The sequence below is a fragment of the Chlorocebus sabaeus genome, chromosome 14, assembly GCF_047675955.1.
Source record: "Chlorocebus sabaeus isolate Y175 chromosome 14, mChlSab1.0.hap1, whole genome shotgun sequence".
Taxonomy (NCBI): Eukaryota; Metazoa; Chordata; class Mammalia; order Primates; family Cercopithecidae; genus Chlorocebus; species Chlorocebus sabaeus.
Genome location: NC_132917.1, coordinates 71,458,189 through 71,481,507, shown reverse-complemented (window position 1 = coordinate 71,481,507; position 23,319 = coordinate 71,458,189). Strand labels below are relative to the sequence as shown.

At 44.9% G+C, this 23,319-nt stretch overlaps 1 protein-coding gene across 17 annotated transcripts in view; it reads right to left on the bottom strand.

Moving 5' to 3' along the window:
• Nucleotides 1-23,319, bottom strand: part of DYSF (dysferlin) — a 238,722-nt gene that overhangs the window by 17,624 nt on the left and 197,779 nt on the right. For all 17 annotated transcript variants that reach the window (XM_073023068.1, XM_007970265.3, XM_007970270.3 and 14 more), the window contains 7 exons: nucleotides 12,737-12,865; nucleotides 9,994-10,149; nucleotides 8,393-8,484; nucleotides 4,461-4,631; nucleotides 3,619-3,761; nucleotides 1,396-1,535; nucleotides 86-174 (listed from right to left, as the gene is read on the bottom strand). In XM_073023068.1, coding sequence (XP_072879169.1) covers nucleotides 86-174; nucleotides 1,396-1,535; nucleotides 3,619-3,761; nucleotides 4,461-4,631; nucleotides 8,393-8,484; nucleotides 9,994-10,149; nucleotides 12,737-12,865 — 920 coding nt within the window. The remainder of the gene's footprint in view (nucleotides 1-85; nucleotides 175-1,395; nucleotides 1,536-3,618; nucleotides 3,762-4,460; nucleotides 4,632-8,392; nucleotides 8,485-9,993; nucleotides 10,150-12,736; nucleotides 12,866-23,319) is intronic.

Here is a 23,319-nt window from a genome sequence, read left to right as displayed (position 1 = left end):
AGAGCAACTGCCTAGTCCCACCCACAGCAGGCTGCAAGGCCCCCACCCCTCAGCCCAGCTCAGAGCCTGTGGCTGCACAAGTCACCTTCTGGCTCTCCGTGGGGTGATGTTGAAGGGAGGTCCAGGGCGCCCCAGGGCCTTCGGAAACAGGTCGACCCACATCTGCAGCTTCCCCTGTGGAGACAGGGCCCGTTCTCTCTCCACCCTTCTCATTTAACCAACTGTTACCAAGCACCTGCTCTGGGCCAGACGCTTGGGACACAGAACAGAGAAACCCAGGCCCTTCCAGAGAAAACCTCACTGCCCTAAACAGGGGATTACAGGGTCAACTGCAGAGGTGACCACTGCCCCATCCTTGGGCCTGTGCCTGGGAGTCAAGGGTCAGGACGGGCTTCTCAGAGATGGTGGTGGCTGAGCTGAGTCTTGGCAGCCAGGGGAATGGCATGTGCACAGTCGTGGCATGTCAGAGAGCACCGTTCAGTTATGGAGGGCTCAGAAGGCTTCCAGGGCAGGACACTGCTCTCCCTGCCCACCTCTCATCCTCCTCCCTCTCTGCAAGTGAGGTGTGTATTTGTCTCATCTTAGAGCTGAAGGAGCAGGGATTGAAGTAACTCGATGAAGTCACTTCTGCAGGGTCACAGAACTAGAAGATGAAAGAGCCAAGGTTTCCACACCCGTTGTGCCACTTTGGGGAGGCCAGTAGGCAAACCACCTAGGCAGAGAGAGAGCTCAGTTCCAAACAACAGAGGTATGACCTCTGGCATTCACAAAGGCAACCTCATGGCTCACTTTGGCCTTTCTCTTTACCTATAACCTTGTCTCCTCTTCTTCTCTTCCAAAACCCAGCTCTGAGCTCACCTCTTCCAGGAAGCCCTCCCTGTCACCATCCCAAGGCTGCTGTCTCTGTGGTCCTCGCCCCTCAGCGTGGGAGGATTCCCCTTCCACTGAGGACTGTTCTCTGTGGGTGGCTTTGTCATTTGGTCATAGGATGCCAGGGCCACCCTGGCTGCATACCCCACAGCAGCCAGCACAGGGCCAGGCATCTGAGACTGAGTCACTGACAGAGAGTGGTTGGATGGGGGCATCCTGAAGTCAGGCTGAAACAGAGGCTTCAGGATGACAAGGAGAGGTCAGAGGCCAGGCCTACAGGGGTGAAGGGGGAAGCTCAGACTCGTTTCACAGGCCCTGAGGGATGGAGGCAGCCAGGGGAAGCCAGACCCTAAAGATCCCCTCCAAGGCCAACCACGGCCGCACTCGGACTGTGAAGAAATGGGTCAAGGAGGGGTTGACCAAATCTCAAGGGACCCACTGGCTCCTCTGGGATATCCACGTTGTCCCTGGGGTTGGGGCTATCTGGAGTTCAAGGACTCTGGGGCCCAAGGGTCAAAGTCCTACCTGCTCAATGTCTGGCTGCAGGGGGCTGTAGAGGGGCCGTGACTCCACATGCTCCGGGACCAGGCCCTGCTGCTGAAGCACGTGCAGAGCCAGACGCTCCTCCACGGGGCCCAGGTGTGGGTTTGGGATCCTGCCAGCCTCTGCCGCAGAGAGAAGACAAAAAAAGAAGTTGCAGGAGCTGGGGAAGTGAGGATGATGGGGCTGCCCAGTGAGCAGGCTGAGCAGGGCTACCTGAGAGTAATAAGAAGCCCCTAACCCCCGCAGCCTCACCCCCAGCCCAGATGCACTTGTTCTGGTCCTCATGTCTCACTTTCCATAGGGGAAATCTTGCTGTCCACGAGTTCCAGGCTTAAAATCCAGATTCCCCATTGCCATCATTTCTACCAAGCCTGTTCTATAAAGTTTTTCTTCCTATTTTCCACCATATTTTCCATCCTCCTGTCTCCAAAGCCCACTTCTTCCAGGAAGCCCTCCCTGACTGTTCCCAACTCTAAGCCTCAGCAACCTTTATCCCTAGATCTGGCATCTTGGTGCTGTTAGTTTTATGCTCTCACTCATGTAAGTTGTTCTATTAGCAGCAGTAGCTAAAATAATAGCAATAACAGCAAACACTTCTACAGCAGGAACCACGTGCCAGGCACTATTCTTCAAGCTATTAACAAATTTATTCTTCACGAGGATCCTAGAAGCTGAGTGCTGTTGTTATCCCCATTTTATAGATGAGAAATTTGAGGCACAGAGAAGCCACACAACTAGCAGCAGGGCAGCAGAGATCACAGGCTCACTTAGGAAACGTGCATGACTGGCATGAACACCACTTCCTGCCCCCAGGTGTTTCCCAGGTACATCTCCTCCCTGCTAGGGGATGGGTCAAAAACTGGTGCTATGGGTGGGGAGAAGACACGCGGTATTCCTGACCCTGAGAAGCCTGGCAGACCATCCAGCAACATGAACTTGGAGCCCACTATGTCAAAGGCCTTGGCTTGGGGAGCTGATGGTGGGCACACGCATCTGTACATGTACCCAGGCGTGCCCATGCACACCCATATGCACGCACACGTGTTCACCCGTCAGACCTGCCCTGCACATTTCAGTAGGGGCCTCAAAGAAAGAGGCATGCGCCTCAGAAGGCACACAGGGCCAGGAACCTGGTTGTGCTCCTAGCTGGTTGGATGACATTGGACAGGTCGTTCACCACTCTCAGTCTTACCAGCTTCATGTGTAAAAGCAGGCAGATGTTGGACTTCACCATCTCTAGCTTTCTGGCTTTTGTTTCCTATGACTTTATGACCATGAGCCATGGCCCTGTGCTAAAGCTGCTCACAGACTAGTAGAAGGAAATGAGGCTCCTCCGAAAACAGATGCACATTCTATGGGAAAAGGGAATGAAGGGGGGCGGGGCAGGGGCGTGCCTTATGGCCGAGCCTGGCTCAGCCATGACCTGGGAGAGTCAGGAAAACAGAATGAGAAGGAGGAGGGGGTGGGGGATGGAGGCATCAAAGCCATCCTTTCCCTTTTATAACCTTGGCACCAGCTCTGACATCAAACATCTCTGAAGCAACCAGGAGGCGAGGGGCCAGCTGGGCCTGTAAACACCTCTGGGGAGTCTGAGCTGCTCTGAGTGGGTGATGCAGGCCTACGGGCATCTCAGACACACGGAGAGCATGTGGTGGGATTCTCAGCCAGCAGTGCTGGGCAGGACCCAGGGCAGGGTGGGGGCACTACCAGGCCTGCCTGCCTTGGGATCCTTTCGCTGCATGGGCTGTGAGTGGGGAGCTTGGAAGTTACCATCAGGGTCAAGCTGCCAGGCTGGTGTAATTCAAGTAGAAAACCGTTTCTGAGAAGTGGACTGTACCCCAGACTCCAACCAGAGTCAGACCAGCCAATGCCAGAAAGAGACTGAGCCTAACTCTGACCCTGACACTGGCTTCAGACTTACCTCTGAGCTTGCCCTCAGATGGGCCCCAACCAGGCCTTGGACTGCACTCTGACCCTGACCGTGCCCTGACCTCTACTTTTCACAGCAGCATCACAGGTCAGTACTGGTGCTCAAAGTACCAAGTGCAAGTGGAGCCCATCTGTGCTGCCCTGGAGAGACCCATGCCCATAGTCTGCTGATATGGGTTATGTCCGCTTGGGTCCTTTATGGTAGCAGAGGGTCTGATGAGAGAGGAAGGGATACAGCGAGAACCCACCATGGTTTGGGGTCATGTGGCAGCTCACCTATTTCTTCAATGGAGTATTCTTTATCCTGAAACATCACACGGTCTGTCCGGTACACAGGCGCCTTGACTCTGCGCTGCTGGCAGAAGAGGTGGAGGAGCTGGGAGGGGCGGAGCTGGTCCCGCCACTGGTTCGGTCCAGAGCTGAGGACCAAGCACAAGACTTAGATGAGATGCTTCAAGGACACTCATGAGGGCAGAGGGGCATGCAGGGACCAGTGTACCCCCATGCACAGCATTGCCCAGCCCTTGCTTTTACAGTGGGTGTCCCATCTGATCGCTCACTATGACTGGGTATCCCATTTTACAGATGGAGAAATGGAGACTCAGAGAGAAAAGGACTCATTTAAGTATGGAATTGCAACTTAAATATTTTTAATTTCCAGAGTTAGAGGATCAGACCCAGACAAGACTCGAGACGGCGGGAAGAGGGGTGCTGTCCTCACATGCGTTTCCCTGACATAAAACATCACAAAATTCCCCTTTGGGCCCAGCTGCAGCACACATGTCCTCCCATCTGTCTCCTCTGCTTCTTTCCTGCCTTCCTTCCCTCTCTTCCTTTCCAGGTGCCTAGCCCTCTCTAGGCCTTCTGTGTGCATTACAGATAACTGGATCATAACAATGTGATGAGCCAGGTTCTTGGTTCAAATCCTAATTCCACCACTTAGAAGCAATAACATCTCTGGGCCTCAGTTTCTTCATCTGTGGAGTGGGGATGGGACTCCTATTGGACTCAGTGAGAGGATGCCTAGGAAGTGCTGAACCCAGGGCTGGCACACAATAAGTGCTTAGTAGACAGGGGTGCTGTGTTGTCAGAGAAGCAGCCAGCCCCCATCCACGTACACACAGTAGGTCTGCGGGAGTCCACAGCGAGCCGCAAACTTGGACAGCAGCCTGTTCTCCAGGTCGATGACCGTCTCACCAATCTTTTCATCCTTGGAGAGGAGGTCATAGTCGTAGAGAGTGACCTTCAGGTCCTTCTCCAGAGGCAGAGTGCAGGTCAGCTCAAACATCCTGCAGGAGAGGCAGATTCCCAATGTCACCCAACATGGGGCACCCAAGGGAGAGGCAGGGCAGGTCAAGAGCTCGGAACTACCCCAGGGAGTCTTCCTTCCTTGGGCCCCCTATAGCTCTTACAGGCACAACTACCCACAGCACTGCTGTACTGGGCCTGCCTGAGTGTGTGTGTAGGGAGAGGGGGGACAGGACTTTCCCAAATAAACTGTGCTGGGCATAAGGCAGGTGCCTGCCTGATGGACCACAGACCAAAATAATGAATTGGAAATGCACATTAAAACTGAAGCAAGGGATGCAACAGATGTGAAACTCCAGAGCCAGGGGCCAGAGCTTTGGAATTTACCGATGACACGGCCTGGGGCCTGCTTTTTGGACTCTTCACACCCACTTCTGGGATGGGATGAGGGAGAATTGGTGAAAAGATTTCTCTGGCGAGAGCTCTTGCTGTATCTGAGACCCCCATCTACCATCGGCATCAAAGGCAGAGGCATTCTCCCTTCTCCCCCTAAAATGAGCTCCCTGCAGGTTGGAGACACAAGCCTGGCAGCTGGTGCATGCTCAGGGAAACGTAAGCAACTTGTGGCATGGAGAAGGACGGCAAGGGCTACATTTGGGAGGAGGTGCACTCTGGTCCATGCCTGGGCAAGGAACGCAAGGATTTCCTGGGAGGAGAAGAGGCCACTATGAGGCCAGACTGGAACTGCTCTGAATCCTGCCCTGTGGACCCCCAAAGGGCTAGAGCAGCGAGAGATTGTGGAGTGGACCATCTGTGAACCAGAGGCCGGGGACAGCAGCTAAAGGGACGCAGCATCTGCCATGTCTAGAAAGTGCAGTGGGAGGGCTCACGGGGGGCTCTCTGGGGAACCTCTGGAAAGCACGCACAGGAAAACAAGTCGGCTTTCAACATCTGTGGTTCAGAGAGTATCCGGAAGACAGCAGTGGTGGGCACATGAGAAGGGCCCTCTCCCTAGCCCAGACACTGCAGGAGTCAGAACCTCAGAGGCCAGCCAGAGCAGGAAGGGAGAAACACTGGACCGGGAAAGGAGGAAGGCAGGGCCCCTCCTTCCCTACACCACACACACACACACACACACACACACACACACACGCGTGCGTGCACATATACACACTCCACACACATATGCAGACACATGGACACAGACACACAGACACACACACACACAAATACACACATGCACATATGTGCACACATATACACCACAAATATACACATACACACATACTCACATACACACACACACACATACACACATTCACGGACACAAACACACACATACACACACCTACACACACACACACAAATGCACATATACACACCATACACATACATACATGGACACATACACACAAATACACATGCACATACACGCACACATATACACACAAATACACATACACACACATATACATATACGCACACCACATATACACGGACACATGGACACAGAGACACATACACATACACACACACAATACATGCCACACACAGATACAGACACATACACACTTACACACACACACACCTACACACATATACACATGCACACATATATACACACACCACACACATACACGGACACACACACACACACGTGCACATATGCACACATATACACACATACACACATCCATACACACATGCACACGCACACACACACACATACACGCACACACACACACATACACACACACACACAGCTGCACCCAAAGTGGGGACACACTCCTGGAGCCATCAGGGAGCTTGGGATTCCATACAAACGGGCAGTGGGTGATGGCCTGAGACTGTGGGTTCGTGAGTTAAAGTGGCTGGGCTGTGTGAGCAGAAAAGTCGCCTGCCTGTCAGTTTCCACAGGGGAAAGGAGAAGGTAACGCATGGAATCCACGCTGACAAAAACCAAGTTGTGCTTTGATTCCACCTCGTGCGTTGTGTTTGTCTGACACATGGGTTATAGAATGGAAGGGTTTCCGTTGTGATCTGAAGGAGGCTTGAAGCACCAGGCAGCCCAGCTTGCCCAGGATTGGTGGGAGATGGGAAAACAGGCACGGGAGGGGTGTGTTCCTGCACTGGCTCCCCTATCTCCCCCAAACCCTGACATGCCCCTACCCACTGTGGAACAGGCCCTGCCCACTGCCCCATGAGCATTAGCCTGAGGCCTGGCGCCAACCCCTGGAGCTTGTCAGCTCCTGGAACTCATACGGAGTTCCTCTCTCCCACCTACCACTTCCCTCCAATCCCTGCTTGGTGGAGGCTCATCACTGGCCAGGGCTGGTTCACCTTCAAAAGCTGCATTTCCCCAAGGAGACTGGGTCCTCACTGCGGGGTGAGTGACCACAACTAACTCAACAGACCCCAGTTTATAAGTACCATATGTGACTTGATGACATCAGAACAGTAGGTGTCTTCTCCTGCAGGTGCAAGAGAAATAGCTGCCACCCTCCCTCTGCATCCTCCCCTCTCTGGCCTAAACAAGTTCACATCCAAATAGCAATTCAGGATGCCTAGGAAATACTCCCATGCAACGGGCATTCATTTTTCCTTTCCTTGTTCTTAGATTTCAGGAATCATTTTACTATCTTGGGTCTACATTCTTCCCTGGCTCTTGCTACAGACATATGTGGGACACTTACAGAGAATCAATTACTAAATGCAATGTTGTATAACAGATGGGCCCTGCCGGGCGCGGTGGCTCAAGCCTGTAATCCTAGCACTTTGGGAGGCCGAGACGGGCGGATCACGAGGTCAGGAGATCGAGACCATCCTGGCTAACCCGGTGAAACCCCGTCTCTACTAAAAAAATACAAAAAACTAGCCGGGCGCGGTGGCGGCGCCTGTAGTCCCAGCTACTCGGGAGGCTGAGGCAGGAGAATGGCGTGAACCCGGGAGGCGGAGCTTGCAGTGAGCTGAGATCGGGCCAGCCTGGGCGACAGAGCCAGACTCCGTCTCAAAAAAAAAAAAAAAAAAAAACAGATGGGCCCTGAGACATTAGTAAAAGGGTATTAGTAGGAAAACTGACTAAATCTTTTGAAAAAGTCTAGAGTTTGGTTAATCGTAATGCACCAGTGATGATTTCTTCATTTTGACAAATGTCCCATGGTTAGGTAAGATGTTACCAGTGGGGGAAATTGAGTAAGGGGTATGTGGAAATTATGCACTATTTCTGTAACTGTTTAGTAAATCTAAAATTATTCCAAAGCATAAGTTTATCTTAAAAAAAAAAAAGAATTAGCAAATGCATCTTCTGAGTTTACATACAGATTTCTACTTTTTTTTTTAGACAGGGTTTTGCTCTGTCACCCAGGCTGGAGTGTAGTAGTTTGATCACAGATCACTGTAAGCTCAAACTCATAGGCTCAAGGGATTCTCTCACCTCAGCCTCCCAAGTATCTGGAACCACAGGCATGCACTACCATGCCTGGTTAAGTTTTTTATTTTTTGTAGAGATGGGGTCTTGCTATGTTGCCCAGACTGGTCTCAAACTCCTGAGCTCCAGCCATGTAGATTTCTGATCTTAGAGGTAATTGTTTAGTGTTTAACTAGGAGCTTCTGCGGGGATCAAGTCTTTGGCAGCTGAAGAAGGGCTAGCTGATGCTATGCCCCCACAGACATGAAAGATTTAAGGAATACAGTTTTGCTCCAGGAAATAGGGACTTCACAGTGCCAGTCATATCTCCCCTACTAGACTGTGGGTTATCCTGTCTTGCTCCTCCACCCCAAGACCCAAGATGCCCCAATTTACTTTCCAAACACAGGCTCCAACGTGCAGGGGATGTAGTTATCCTGGTCACTCACTGATTTCTTCCCTATGGAGATCTTGATGTAAGGATCACACTGGAGGAGGAGACAAAACACTTCCGTGAAATCATTTCCCCAACCTGTCTTTGGGGCTTCATGAGTGCCTTGCCTCTGGATGGGATGAGGGAGCAGCCATCAGGAAGTTGAGATATGGGCTGTGTCCTGCCAGGACAGGGCCCCCTCCCACATACCACACCACTCCACTTGGCCCCTGATATGGGCTTCTGGCCTTGGCTCCAGCTGTGGGAATGGGGCACCTGAGTCCTTCACACTCCCAATCTACTGCTCCATTGGGAGAGGCCGGGCCCTTATCAGAAACACAACAGTCTGCATGCATTACACACATGACAAGAGAGCTCTCTGTGACCTCTGTTTAAGTATGTGGAAAGGGAAAGGGGCGGTTAGCCTATGTCAGCCTAGGCTAGCCCAGGGAGGTCTTCCTGGAAGCAGCAGCACCCCTCAGCCAGTGGCCCAGCAGCTGGGGCTGCAGATTACCCAGGGTTAGTCTGGCATCAAGAAGGCTTCAAGCATATAAACCAACCCGCCAGCCATGACCACATATTGGAGGCCATCAGTGGTGCCTACGCTGAGAACTGCTCCATTCTGCCCCTCGAAAGGTGGGGCTACAGGGTGGGACAACAGGCCTCCACCCGCCACCTGAAGGACACAGGCTAGGCTTAAACCTGCCTCAGGAGACAAGAGGGGACCCTAGCCTCATGCCTCTAAAGGCAAACCAGGCCCCACCCCTGCCTCTTTTCTTTCCTCTTTCTTTCTCTTCCCAACATTACTCTGCCTCCCACCCCTGCCGTCTCCCCATAACTCCAGACTCCTTTCCTCCTTCAAATATCCCCTCTCCATCTCAAGCAATGACTAGGGGCAGACAGCTCAGGCACTTACCTTGGGCACAAAATGTAAGGAGGAGCCAAAATAGTTATCAAGGTCAACAGTATTTTAATGAAATATTTTAAAAATTAAAATCAATGTCAATAGTCTGTGATGAACAAAATATCAAAAATTTAAATAAAGACAGGGTGAGTGTTACCAGCATTCCCTTTTGCCTGGGGCTCCACCATGACTAGGCAGAGCAGTCACTAAGCCTGTTCCTCTCCCCCATCACTCCTCTCCATTCACCATTGAAAGTCTCAACCTATACCTTCAGTCTTACTTATCTTTATGCTTTATTCTTGTTCTAGACACACATTAAGCAATTTTCTTTCAAATCTTTGTCTATGCTTTTGGCCCCTCTTAAAACACTATTTTCTTCTCCCTCCCGGCCTATCAAAATCTCATCTATCCTAAAAGTCCTATTCCTTCCAGGAAGCCTTCCCCATTTTCCCAAAGTTCTGTACTGACATTGGCCTTCCCTGACCTTCTAGAGCACTTGGTCCTTAACACAACTCCATCCAGGCACCTCTCGGTTTTGTGTGTTTGTCTGTTTCCCAACCTACTATGGATTCCCTGAGGCAGAGTTTGTGTCCAGGTTCTACAGGCCACTTATACCTGAGCCTGCTACTCTGGGGGGAGTGAGGGCTCTAGGAAAGTTACCTTCCCATTGGGGTCCTTGGGCTGCAGGCCAAATGCTCGGACAATGTAGATACGGACCAAGCACTCCTGGGGTCCCTGCGCGGCCAGCTGGTGGAACTGTCTTGGGGGCATGGGGATGGCTGGGTCTTCTGGGAGGGGATAAATTTTGAAGAGGCCCTGAAAAGAAGAAAGGGTGAATTTTCATTTTTATCATCATTGTTGATATGGTTCGGCTGTGTCCCCACCCAAATCTCAACTTGAATTGTATATCCCAGAATTCCCACATGTTGTGGGAGGGACCCAGAAGGAGGTAATTGAATCATGGGGCCAGTCTTTCCCATGCTATTCTTGTGATAGTGAATAAGTCTCATGAGATCTGATGGGTTTATCAGGTGTTTCCACTTCTTTTGCTTCCTCCTCATTTTCTCTTGCCACCACCATGTAAGAACTGCCTTTCACCTCCTGCCATGATTCTGAGGCCTTGCCAGCCATGTGGAACTTTAATTAACTGTAAGTTCAATTAAACCTCTTTTTCTTCCCAGTCTTGGGTATGTCTTCATCAGCAGTGTGAAAACAGACTAATATAGTAAATTGGTACCAGGAGTGGGGTGTTGCTGAAAAGATACCCAAAAATGTGGAAGCGACTTTGGAACTGGCTAACAGGCAGAGGCTGGAACAGTTTAGAGGGCTCAGAAAAAGATGGGAAAATGTAGGAAACTATGTAACTTCCTACAGACTTGTTGAATGGCTTTGCCCAAAATGCTGCTAGCAATATGGACAACAAAATCCAGGCTGAGGTGGTCTCAGATAGGTATGGGGGACTTGTTGGGAACTGGAGCAAAAGTGACTCTTGTTATGTTTTAGCAAAGAGACTGGTGGCATTTTGCCCCTGCCCTAGAAATTTGTGGAACTTTGAACTGGGGAGAGATGATTTAGGGTATCTGGCAGAAGAAATTTCTAAGCAGCAAAGCATTCAAAAGTTGACTTAGGTGCTGTTAAAAGTATTCTGTTTTAAAAGGAAAACAGAGCATAAAAGTTCAGAAAATTTGCAGCCTGATGATGTAACAGAAAAGAAAAACCCATTTTTTTTAGAAGAAATTCAAGCCAGTTGCAGAAATTTGCACAAGTAGCAAGGAGCCTAATGTTAATCCCCAAGACCATGGGGAAAATGTCTCCAGGCCACGTCAGAGATCTTCACAGCAGCCCCTCCCATCACAGGCCCAGAGACCCAGGAGGAAAAAGTGGTTTTGTGGGCCAGGCCCAGGGTCCCCATGCTATGTGCAGCCTAGGGACTCGGTGCCCTGTGTCCCAGCTGCTGAAAGGGGCCAATGTACAGCTTGGGCTGTGCCTTCAGAGGGTGGAATCCCCAAGCCTTGGCAGCTTCCACATGGTATTGAGCCTGTGGGTGCATGAAAGTCAAGAATTGAGGTTTGGGAACCTCTGCCCAGATTTCAGAAGATGTATGGAAACACCTGGATGCCCAGGCAAAAGTTTGCTGCAGGAGTGGGGCCCTTATGGAGAACCTCTGCTAGCACAATGCAGAAGGGAAATGTGGGGGCTTTGATGCCCCATATCTGGGGCACTGCCTAATAGAGCTGTGAGAAGAGGTCCACCTTCCTCCAGACCCTAGAATGGTAGATCCACCAACAGCTTGTACCGTGAACTTGGAAAAGCCTCAGACACTCAACACCAGCCCATGAAAGTAGCCAGAAGGGAGGCTGTACCCTGCAAAGCCACAGGGGCAGAGCTGCCCAAGACCATGGGAACTTACCTTTCACAACAGCATGACCTAGATGTGAGACCTGGAGTCAAAGGAGATCATTTTGGAGCTTTAAAATTTGACTGTCCCGCTGGATTTTGGACTTGCACGGGCCCTGTAACCTTTTGGTTTGGGCCAATTTCTCCCATTTGGAATGGTTGTATTTACCCAATACCTTCACCCCCACTGTATCTATGAAGTAACTAGCTTACTTTTGATATTACAGGCTCATAGGTGGAAGGGACTTGCCTTGTCTCAGATGAGACGTTGGACTGTGGACTTTTGGGTTAATGCTGAAATGAGTTAACTTTAGGGGACTCTTAGGAAGGCATAAGTTTTAAAATGTGAGAACATGAGATTTGGAGGGACCAGGGGTGGAATGATATGGTTTGGCTGCGTCCCCACCCAAACCTCAACTTGAATTATATCTCCCAGATCCCACGTGTTGTGGGAGGGACCCAGGATGAGGTAATTGAATCATGGGGGCCAGTCTTTCCCATGCTATTCTCGTGATGGTGAATATATCTCATAAGATCTGATGGGTTTATCAGGGGATTCTGCTTTTGCTTCTTCCTCATTTTCTCTTGCTGCCGCCATATACGAACTGCCTTGCACCTCCCGCCATGATTCTGAGGCCTTGCCAGCCATGTGGAACTCTAAGTTCAATTAAACCTCTTTTTCTTCCCAGTCTTGGGTGTGTCTTTATCAGCAGCATGAAAACAGACTAAAAACAAATACAATTGTCACCGACACAATCACCATCATGACCACCACTCTCATCTCTACCAGAGTCACCACCACTGAGGTCACCAAGCCCAACACCATCCCATCACCACAGTCAGATTCTGCATCAACGGCATCACCATCACCACCTCCATTACCCACGTAGTCACCATTATCAGCACCAGGGTCACCACTGCAGGTATGACCCCTCCCCTTCACTTATTGCTCCAACACCATAGTCTTAGGCCCACCTGGGTTAGGGACATGTCCTTGAGGATTTACCTTAAATTCGCCAATGACAGATGGATCTTCTGTCTCCTCTTGCGTCTTGCCCCGGTACAGCTTGAAGGTGTTACAAAAGTCAGACAGGCCCTCAAAGGCCTCCACATTCTCCAGCTGTGTGTCATAGACCTACCATGCGTGGGGATTAGAAGAGTGGAAAAGAGACAGAAAGAAAGTAGAACAGCAAAGGAAGAGGAAACAAGAGAAGGAGGGGAAACATGACAGTATGAGAGTGAACAAAGAGAGAGAAGGAAGAGAGAAGGAGAAAAGAAGGGAAAGTGACCAAAAACAAAATAAAGGAAAGAAGGCAAAGAAGAGGGCAGGGTTGGAGAGGTGGAGAGGTCACAGAGGGAGCCAGGAAGGAACAGAGGAGGAGATGGACAGAAAATTCCAGGGAAAGGGAGCAAAAGGGAAGATATTTGTTCAGCTCCATTAGGGAATAGGGTTTTCTGGTTAATCAAATATTCTAAGAACTTGAGAGTCATCAGAGACATGGGCAGTACATTTTCTAAAAGAACAAGATTATGAATGAGCAAAGAGTGGACTGACGTTTTATTTGAAGACTGTGACAGATGTCTGGAAAATTAATAGGTCAGCATTTCAAGCAAAAATGTTCACATACAGGATATCCAATGACAACAGTATCAAATATCAATCCAAGGGTATCTTTGGAGCATCACTTTAAACTTGTTAGCTCAATTGATTTACTTGTCTCTTCTCAAATAGCCAATGATTATTATTTGTTGAACCAGTGTTTTAGAATTGCTTAGGATTTAATAAAGCAGCAAGCTGTTTTTTATTACGCTGATAAAATGCATCTAATAAAGAGTTACGTTAAACAGGTTAATATACATGCTAAATTGGTCATATCTGAAATCATCTTTCTAAATATTTCTCATTTAGGCCCAGCTCAAATTCTGTCTGTTCCTTGAAGGTCACGTTCTATCTTTTCTAATAAGTATTTAATTATGCAAGTGACATAGGTTCATTATTAAAATTTAGAAAAATATAAGCAAATATTTTTAAAACTTAATATTGTCTTAAATTCTGATTCTCAAAAATAACTAGCTATTTAATAAGCATTTGGCATATGTCCTCTTGAATATTTTCTTTATATATATAATTTTTTAACCAAAATTATGGACTCACAAGATACAAACTTGTAACTTGTTTTGTGGATGGGGGGCACAAGTGAGGGGAGAAGTCTCACTCTGTCACCCAGGGTGGAGCGCAGTGGCGCAATCATGGCTCACTGCAGCCTCGACCTCCTGGGCTCAAATGATCCTCCCCCATTAGCCTCCTGTAGCTGGGATTACAGGCATGCCACCACACTGAGCTAATTTTTCTATGTTTTTTTTTATTTATTTTATTTTGTAGAGACGAGTTCTGGCTATGTGGCCCAGGTTGGTCTCAAACTCCTGAACTCAAGCAATCCTCCCACTTCATCCTCCCAAAGTGCTGGGATTACAGGTGTGAGCCACTGTGCCTGGCCTGTAACTTGTTTTTTAACCTAATGATGTACCATGAAAATCTTTACAAGGTCAAAATATATACTTCTATAATACTCTTCCTTCCTAATGGCAATATGATATCCAATTTTATAAATGTATCACAAGATATGATGAACATTTAGTTTTGCGGTTTTTCAATATTATTATTTTTATTTTCTGCAGAGACAGGGTCTCCCTATGTTGCCTAGGCTGGTCTCCAACTCCTGGCCTCAAGCAATCCTCCCACCTCGGCCTCCCAAAGTACAGGGATTCCCGGCGTGAGCCACCAGACCCAGCCATCAACATTATTTTTTAAAACAACTTATAGGGTAGAGGAGTTTTAAAAACTCCTATCCAAGTGTTTTGTGTACTTGTTTAAATTCATCTTTATTATAACCTCCTAGAAAAACAATTCCTGGACAAGGAGTATGCACATTTTAAGACCTCTGATGTGCACAAATTGCTCTCTGGAAAAATTGTATGGATTTATATACTCCTAACTACAGTGTTCAAGTGTGCCCACACTCCCAGCCTTTCACCATCAGAGTACACTTTCACCCTTTTTTAACTTTGTTAATTTGATAGATGGAAGATAATATGCTGAATTTTAAATTGCATTTATTTAATAGAGATAATAATAATAGAGAAACTTGCATGGGTTTATCAGTCATTTGTATTTCTTCTGCTCATCCTTGTCATTTGTACATTTTCCATCTGTTGGTGTTTGTTTTCTATTCTGTGGTGATTTGAGAGACTTCTTGGTATATAAAGAATATTAAACTTCAGTCTATCAAACATTTGTCCCAGGCTGTCACTTGCCTTTTAGTTATGCTTATATTTCTGATATTTTATTTATGGTATGTTTATGTTTGTGTTTATGTCATATTTATGGTTATGTTTATCTCATGTTTATATTTATAATTTTTTAGCCATACCAGAAATTTCTAGATCATCTCATCTAAAGATTTTTTCTTTATAATGTCTGCCTCTCAAATTATACTTACCATGTTTCATAGCAAGATTATTCAACACTCAATTCAATTTGGTACCCAGCATGAGGCAAGAATTTAATTTATTTTTTGCTAAATGGTTAGGCAATTATCTAAGCATCATATTTGTTTAAACTTCTCCCTTTCCCATGACTTGTGTCATATGCCAAATGCTCAAGCCTCCTTTTGTTTGTGATCTCTGCTCTGCTCTATTGATCTGTGACAATACCATGTTTTAATCACTGTGCCTTCATAACCCGTTTCGTTATCTGATGTTCCCCCAGATGAAATTTTAAAACATTAAGTTCCATTCTCAACAAAATGTTTCTTTGGAATTTTTGTTAGGCTTGCATTAAACTTAAAACTAATTTTCAATAGGGGAATTGATATCTTTATAGTATTAACATTTTAATACAGGAACATGATCTGATTCTCAACTTACACAAGACTTTTACTATTTATAGGCATCTTCATACAGAGCCTACGTGTTTATTGTTGAGTTTATTCCTCATAAAGCTTGTTTTGTCGGTATCATGAATGTGAATTTTTCTTCCGCTAGATTTTCTAAATAGTTGCTGCCATCTTACTGGGTTCTCCTGATGGTCCGACTAATTTTTCAGTTGGTTCTCTTCAAGTGGTAAGCAAGTCAGTCAGACACAGGGATAATTTTGTCTTCTCCTTTCTAAAATGAACGACTCGTTTCTTTTTGTTGACATTGAAATGGTGAGAAGATATGGACCAATGTGAGTGACAACATGAACGTGATCATGGTGAGTCTTGTCCTGACTTTGTGAAAGGACAGCCCTAGTGTTCACTCAGCACCTTAACGTATATTGAGTCACAGAGCGCTTCAATAATCTACAGTCATTAAGCCATGGACTCTCTCCCCAGACAAATGACTTGGGAACATTCGTGAGAAATACAAGTTCAATTTCTACAGTAAAGAAACCTTCTGACGTCATGAAGTTAGATGTTGGCTGTTGGCTTGAGAGATGTTCTTTTTAACATTGAGGAAACTCCTATTTCCAACATGTTACTTGATCTTATAAATCATCAATAGACATTAAACTTTATTGAATGCTTTTTAGCACCAACTGAAATAATCTTTGCTAATGTTACCTACTGATATGATTAATACTGTTCATGATTTCCTAATGTTGAACTTTTTATATTCCTGGAATGAAGAAAATTCAGTTATCATGACATTATTTTAATATTAATTAGATTTCATTTGCTTTATTTCTCTAACATTTTTCATATATATTTATGACATAAATGATACTTACACATACGGCTGGACTTTACCAGATTTTGGTGGTAAGGTAATTCTAGCTCTATAAAAATCGAGGTTTTCTACATTTTAATATTTTCTCTGCTGTGAAATAGTATATATAGCACAGGAATTATTAATCCTTCAAAAATTTAGGAAATTCACTTTATAATTCCCTGGCTCCAGCTCTCTCTTTGATAATTTTTCTGTTTCTTTCATATTTCTTGCTGCTTCTTGAGACAGTTCTGTTTCTCTTTTCCTTCACATTATCTCATTTTAAGGAGATTTTCAAATCTATTAACATAGAAATAAACTTAGAATTTTTCTAAAATTCCTAACTCCCAATTATCTCTGCTGTTATGTCCCTGTTTTCTTTTTTTTTTTTTTTGAGATGGAGTCTCGCTCTGTCACCCAGGCTGGAGTGCAGTGACACGATCTCGGCTCACTGCAAGCTCTGCCTCCTGGGTTCAGGCCATTCTCCTGCCTCAGCCTCCCGAGAAGCTGGGACTACAGACGCCCGCCACCACGCCCGGCTAATTTTTGTATTTTTAGTAGAGATGGGGTTTCACTGTGTTACCCAGGATGGTCTCGATCTCCTGACCTCGTAATCCCCCCGCCTCGGCCTCCCAAAGTGCTGGGATTACAGGCGTGAGCCACCGCGCCTGGCTGTCCCTGTTTTCATTACGGATTTTGGCTCGGTTTTCTACACTTCTCTAGAGTACCCTAGCTGAAGATTTATCTATTTTAGTTGATTCATTCCAATCAAAGTGCCAATTATTTGATTTTTTTTCAATTCAATTCTACAATTTTCTCTTTTCTAATTTTTTCTGCTTTTCCTTTTTCTCTTTTGTCCTGCTGTTTTAAGGGCTTTTCATTATCATTATTCTAACTTCTTGAATTGAAGCTTTATTTACTCCCTTTTTCCAGATAATGAAAATATTTACTCATATGAAATTGCCTCTGCTCACTAATGTCTTGGCATTGCCTCATTTGTTTTGATACATTTTCATTTTCATTTTCATTTTCCTGGCATTCTGTAATTACAGTTTTATCTTTATTATTTGATCCCAGAGTTAGATACTTAGTTTTCTTTTTTTGTAATTAACATAATTTCTTAAGGCCACATATTTCCTCCGAATGCTGCTCTGACTATAACCACTAAGTTCTAATATGTAGTGTTTTATCACTGTTTCCTAGATGTTCTGTGATTTCTGTCAATATTTTCTCCTTCATCCAAGAATTGTTAAAACAGAGGGTTTTTTATTCTTTAATTTTCCAGGTAGAAGAGGCCTTTTGGGCTTTTGATCTTGTTACAAATTTCAAATTTTATTGCATTACAATCGGAAAATGTTGTCTGTGGTGTTGTCACTTTCTGAAGTGTATTAAAGTTTTCTTCATGGCCTCTTACATGGTCAATTGTAGTAAAAGTGCCACATGTGTAGTCTTTATTTTCAGGCTACTGGGTTAAATCAGGTTACTAATCACGCCAAGCCTTCTACATCCTCTTCTTTTTTTTCTTTTTTTTTTTTTTTTTTTTTGAGATGGGGTCTTGCTCTGTCACCCAGGCTGGAATGCAGTGGCACCATCTTGGTTCACTGCAACCTCCACCTCCCGGGTTCAAGCGATTCTCCTGTCTTAGCCTCCTGAGTAGCTGGGATTTCAGGCACACGCCACCACGCCTGACTAATTTTTGTATTTTCTGTAGAGACAGAGTTTTGCTATGTTGACCAGGTTGGTCTCGAACTCCTGACCTCAAGTGATCCACCCGCTTCGGCCTCCCAAAGTGCTGGGATTACAGGCTTGAGCTACCGCACTTGGCCTCCTCTGACATTTTTGTCTCCTTGATCTGACATGAACTAAGAGAAGGGAATTAAATCTCCTCCTACCAATAGAAACTGTGTTTCTATTGCTTCTCATATCTCCTGTAAGTTGTGTTTTGTAAGTACTGATGTTGCATTATTTAGCATATTGATATTCTCATAACTGTCATATCTTGGAATTATACCATTTAGCATTATAAAGTGTCATCCTTTGTCTCATTTAATTTTAGGAACCTGAATACCCTCTCATCTAATAGTAAGATTATGACTTCTGCTGTCATTTCATTTGCATTTGCCTGGCGCACATTTTCTTAATCTTATTTTCAAACTTTATCAGTCTTTTCATTTGAGAGTTAGACTTTGCTTTGAGATCTGATTTACATTTTGTAATTAGTAAGTGACTGATGTAACATGTATTGACAAGACAGATATGTTTGGTCTTGGTTTTAATTGTATAATTATATGGTCATGTAAGGTATTTATATCACATTTCCTCATTTCATAGGTTTTTTTTTTTTTTTTAATCTTTGCATGGTCCACTTTCTGTGTGTGGGGAGGAGGGGGGTGGTGCATGTGTACAGTTCTTCTGATAGCTGGAATGATCTCAGCTTCTGTTCTAGTATTATTATACATTTATATCTTCTGATAATACTTAGCCCTCTATGTCTTTAGGCATAGTATTTATGGGGTCCCTACTGTAGCAATAATAAAATAATCCAATTTTATCTCCCTCCTTCTCCCTATCACCCAGTTTTAGACAACAATATCTTCCTTAATATTTACCTTTGTACTATTTGCTTTATCTTGCTTCTACGCCAATTATGTGACTTGCCAATTTCAAATAATAGCTGTCCACTGTATTTATTTTATCATATGGCAATCATTGTCCTTACTCTGTATTCCATACTCTTTTGTCCTTCTCCACCTAATTTTTGTCAGTTTTACTTCTACATTTTCAGTATATATGATATTTACATTCTTACCTATTACCTTAACCCTTCCATTTGTTTTCATTTTGGTTCTAAGGTAAAATATGACCATATTCACTCTTTTTTTTCTGTTTTTGGAGACAAGGTCTTGCTATATTATCCAGGCTAGAGTACAGTGGTGCAATCATAGCTCACTGCAGCCTCGAACTACAACCAGTCCTTCTGTTGTGGCTTCTCCAGATAACTTCCCAGGTTAGTTGAAGTTCACTCCCTAGGAGTTCCTCTAAGACAGGCTCATTGGAACCATATCACCCCAGTTCCTGAATATGTATAAGTGGTTATCTGTAGCCTTTATGCTTGGAGGGGAGCTTGGCTGAGCATGTAATCCTCAGGTCACCCTGTCTTTCTTTGATGATCTTATATCAGTATGTTATTGTCTTTGGATATTGAATGCTGTTATGAGAAAATGGAAGCCACCTTGATTTGGTTCCTATTTTAAATAACTTAATGTTGCTTTTTTCTTTTCAAGGAGTGGGGAGGAGGTATGACTACCCAAAGAATTATTTCTTTATCTCTAAAGTACAATACTTATATTAGAACATGTCTCAGATTGACCAATTTTTGTCAGTTTTTCCTGACACACCATGAACTTTTTCAATATGTGTATTCATTTATTTCATTTCAGTAAGGTTTTATCAAACCATAAGGGTTTTTGTTTTTTTGGGTTTTTTTTTTTTTACTATTTTGGTTGTCTTCCTCAGAGACTCCAATTATGCAAATGTTAGGTCTCCTTTCCCTGATGTCTTTATCTGTCATTTTTCTCTTTGTTCCTTTATAACTTTTTCATTTCTGTTTGCTTACTTTTATAGTTTCTGTCCTCTGCGCCCTTGGTTGTGTTTTCCATGTGGCCATTCTGTCCTGTGCTCCTTCCAACTTCACATTTTCATCTCTTTCTTTCCTGAGTCCTGTCAGCCCATAGTTTATCACTCATCTTATCAGTCCTTGACTTCTTTCATTTTTCCTTTGCATTCTGACTGCCCGTTTTGAAAAGGTTCACAGCAAAGCATTTCATATCATCTGCTCCTTGGCAAAATTTTTCAAGTAGGTATATGTCCTCTTCTATTGATAAGTTTTAATTTTGATTTTCTTTCCTTTTTTGTAGGATTTTTGAATTCAGGCTACGCCATTTTTCAAAATTATTTCTCACTAAATGAGTTGAATTTTCCTAGTCCAGCTACTTCCTTTGCTCCCACCACAAAGGCAGACTGCTTCCTGCAAATATGGCTCATTTGGATAATTCTTGTTTGTGTAGCTCCATCTCTGCTTCTCTGAATCAAACTAGGTCTAAAAGGCTTCTGCCATCAGCTTCAACCCGTCTCCAAAGTTTCCATATCCACGGTTGTAAACAAAGGATATAACATTTATATTTCATGGTGAAACCTCACTTTCAGGAACTGTATTTTGAAACTATTATGAAAATTTTCAAACACACACAAAAGTAAAGAGAATAGATAATAAACCCCCATGTAACCATTATCTGTCCTAAATAATTATCAACATTCTTCCATTAGAAAGTATATTTTTGCTAGGGCTTTCTGAGATCTGCTACCACTCTGATCTTTCAACATTCTGCATGTATCTTCTCTTCATTTACTGCTGAGTGGCCTCTAACCAATTTCAGTTGTCTTTGAGCAGCCCTTACATATATTTTGAAGTCTGTGGCTTCTATTTGTTTCCAACTTTTCTGAAAATGGATTTTGTGGGTTTGAACGATTTCCAAGAGAAAAGGGGGAAAATGCTGACTTATGCAGCCATGTTCATACTGGAAGTCCCAATAAAATATTTTTTAAATTTCTAAGCGGTTGAATTTTTTGTTTAAACTTTTGCTATTAATTTCTCATTTTATTGCATTATAATCTGTCTTGTAAGATTTCTGCTTTTGGTAACTTACTACAAAACTAATATGTGATCAAATTTTGTAAGTATTCACTGAGCATCAGGAAAAAAAGTATTCTCCATTTTTTATTATTTTTATTCTCTATTTTAAAGCTATAATTTTAACTTCATGTAGCTTAGAAAACATTTACCTTGTTATTCAGATCTTTTATCTTCTTATTTATTTGTTGTCTGCTTGATCAGTTAAGGAAAATGGTGTAATGAAATCCCCACTGCAACTTTAATTTCTGTCATTTTGTGCTTTTATCTGTGTGAGATATTAGTTTATATATTCTTATCCATTTTTGCTTTAAGTATTTCTAAGCTTTACTATTCTATGCATAAATATTTGAGAGTCTTTTCATTGAAATGTACACCTTTTATTTATATGAAACACTCTATTTTGCTTCCTTTCCTCTTTACTTTAAATTCTGTTTTCCTTTGGTTTACACTTACTTTGTTTGCTAAAATATTGTTTTCCGAAATATTTATTTTTTAGCCATTCTAAGTTATATTGTTTTAGATGTGTCTTTTAAAGACAGTACAATGAATTTTGACTTTTGATATAGCCTAAGAGTCCTTATCACTTAATGGGGGAGTTTAGTCCACCTTTATTAATGAGGAACATGAAGATGTTTTGTTCTTTCTCTACTATGTGTTTTCTGTGATTTCTGTTTTTAATGCTTTCTTGTTGTATCTTTTGTTCTTATATTTTTCTATTTAGATTAGGAGTTGTTTCATCCCCCTATGCTAGTGATTTCTAAAATCTGTTTTCCTGTACCCACTGTGTGCTCCATTCTCTCCATAATGTGGCAGGCTATTTTTCAAAGACCCATGTTGGTGATGGTGGTTTTCTTCCATTTACTTATCCTTAAAGAACCAGCGTTTCTTCCAGGTCTAGTTTTCCCCCAGAAATAGTTTGAATGCATTTTGCTTTGGACAGCCTATTTTCACTTGGATGCTGTCAGAGACCTCCTCCAAGAGGTCAAGCCGGAGGGCTGGATGCCAATTCAGCATCCGCACCTGAGGGAGCAGTGAGGGGCCAGGGCCATGGGCCATGGGCCATCCTGACAGGAGTCCTCATTCTTGCTTGGGTTGTGTGACTTTTTGGCAAGGCCACAGGACCACATGCCAGACCTAATGTGTCAGACCTTCTTCCTGGTACACAAATAGTTCTGTCTCTTTGCCCAACCTCACACACCCAACTACCAAGTCGAGAAAGAACTTGCTGCCTGAGGATGGCGGCTGCTGCTGCCTGTGCCTCATCTCTGAGCAGCCAGGTCTCCAGGCACAATTTACCAGGCAGGCCCACAGAGCAGAGACAACTTTTGCTGCCTGGTGAAACTGCCCTCCAGAGTGCCTAGCAGAGGCTCTGCGCCAAAAGAATCACCTGAAAGCCCAGGCCACCTGCCACCCTGACAAGGGTAGCAACTCTCTCTCATCCACTCCCTTTCAAAGGGCTCTTGGGTCCTTTTCTATGTGTCTAACAGCCTATGCCCACCTTTCATTTTCTCCTCTCCAAGCCTGGGAGGTCATTGCGGGGTACAGTCTCCCCTATTTATAATCCAGAAGTAGTGTTGCCAGATTTAGTAAGTGAAAATACAATCCCCAGTTAAATCTGAATTTGAAATAAATAACTGATACAGAACGGGGTCTGGGAAGTGCTGGGTAGAGGACGACGGGGTGCCTGGCGAGAGCTTCACCCCTGGGCCTATGCCCACAGACCTAGGGAGGACAGGCATTTCTGTTTTCCTGCCCAAATGTTGCCCTTCCCAAGACCATCCTGGCCTGCCACACCCCCATCCTGTGCCTATAAAAACCCCGAGACCCTAGCGGGCAGGAACACAAGTTGCTGGACATCGAGAAGAACACACCAGCGGAGGAACACACCAGCGGAGGAACACACCAGCGGAGGAACATAAGAGCAATGGAGTGTCAAGAAGGACCCACTGGCGTGTCAAGAAGGACCCACTGGCGTGTCAAGAAGGACCCACTGGCGTAGGAGCACACCAACAGGCCCCAGCAGGGCGGCAGGCCATCAACCCGCGGAACAACGCGGAGTGTGGCCCGGGTGGTGGGAGGAGAGCCCAAGTCACTAAGCAGCACGACTCCAGGGGAAAACCACCTTCCCACTCCATCTCCCTTCTGGC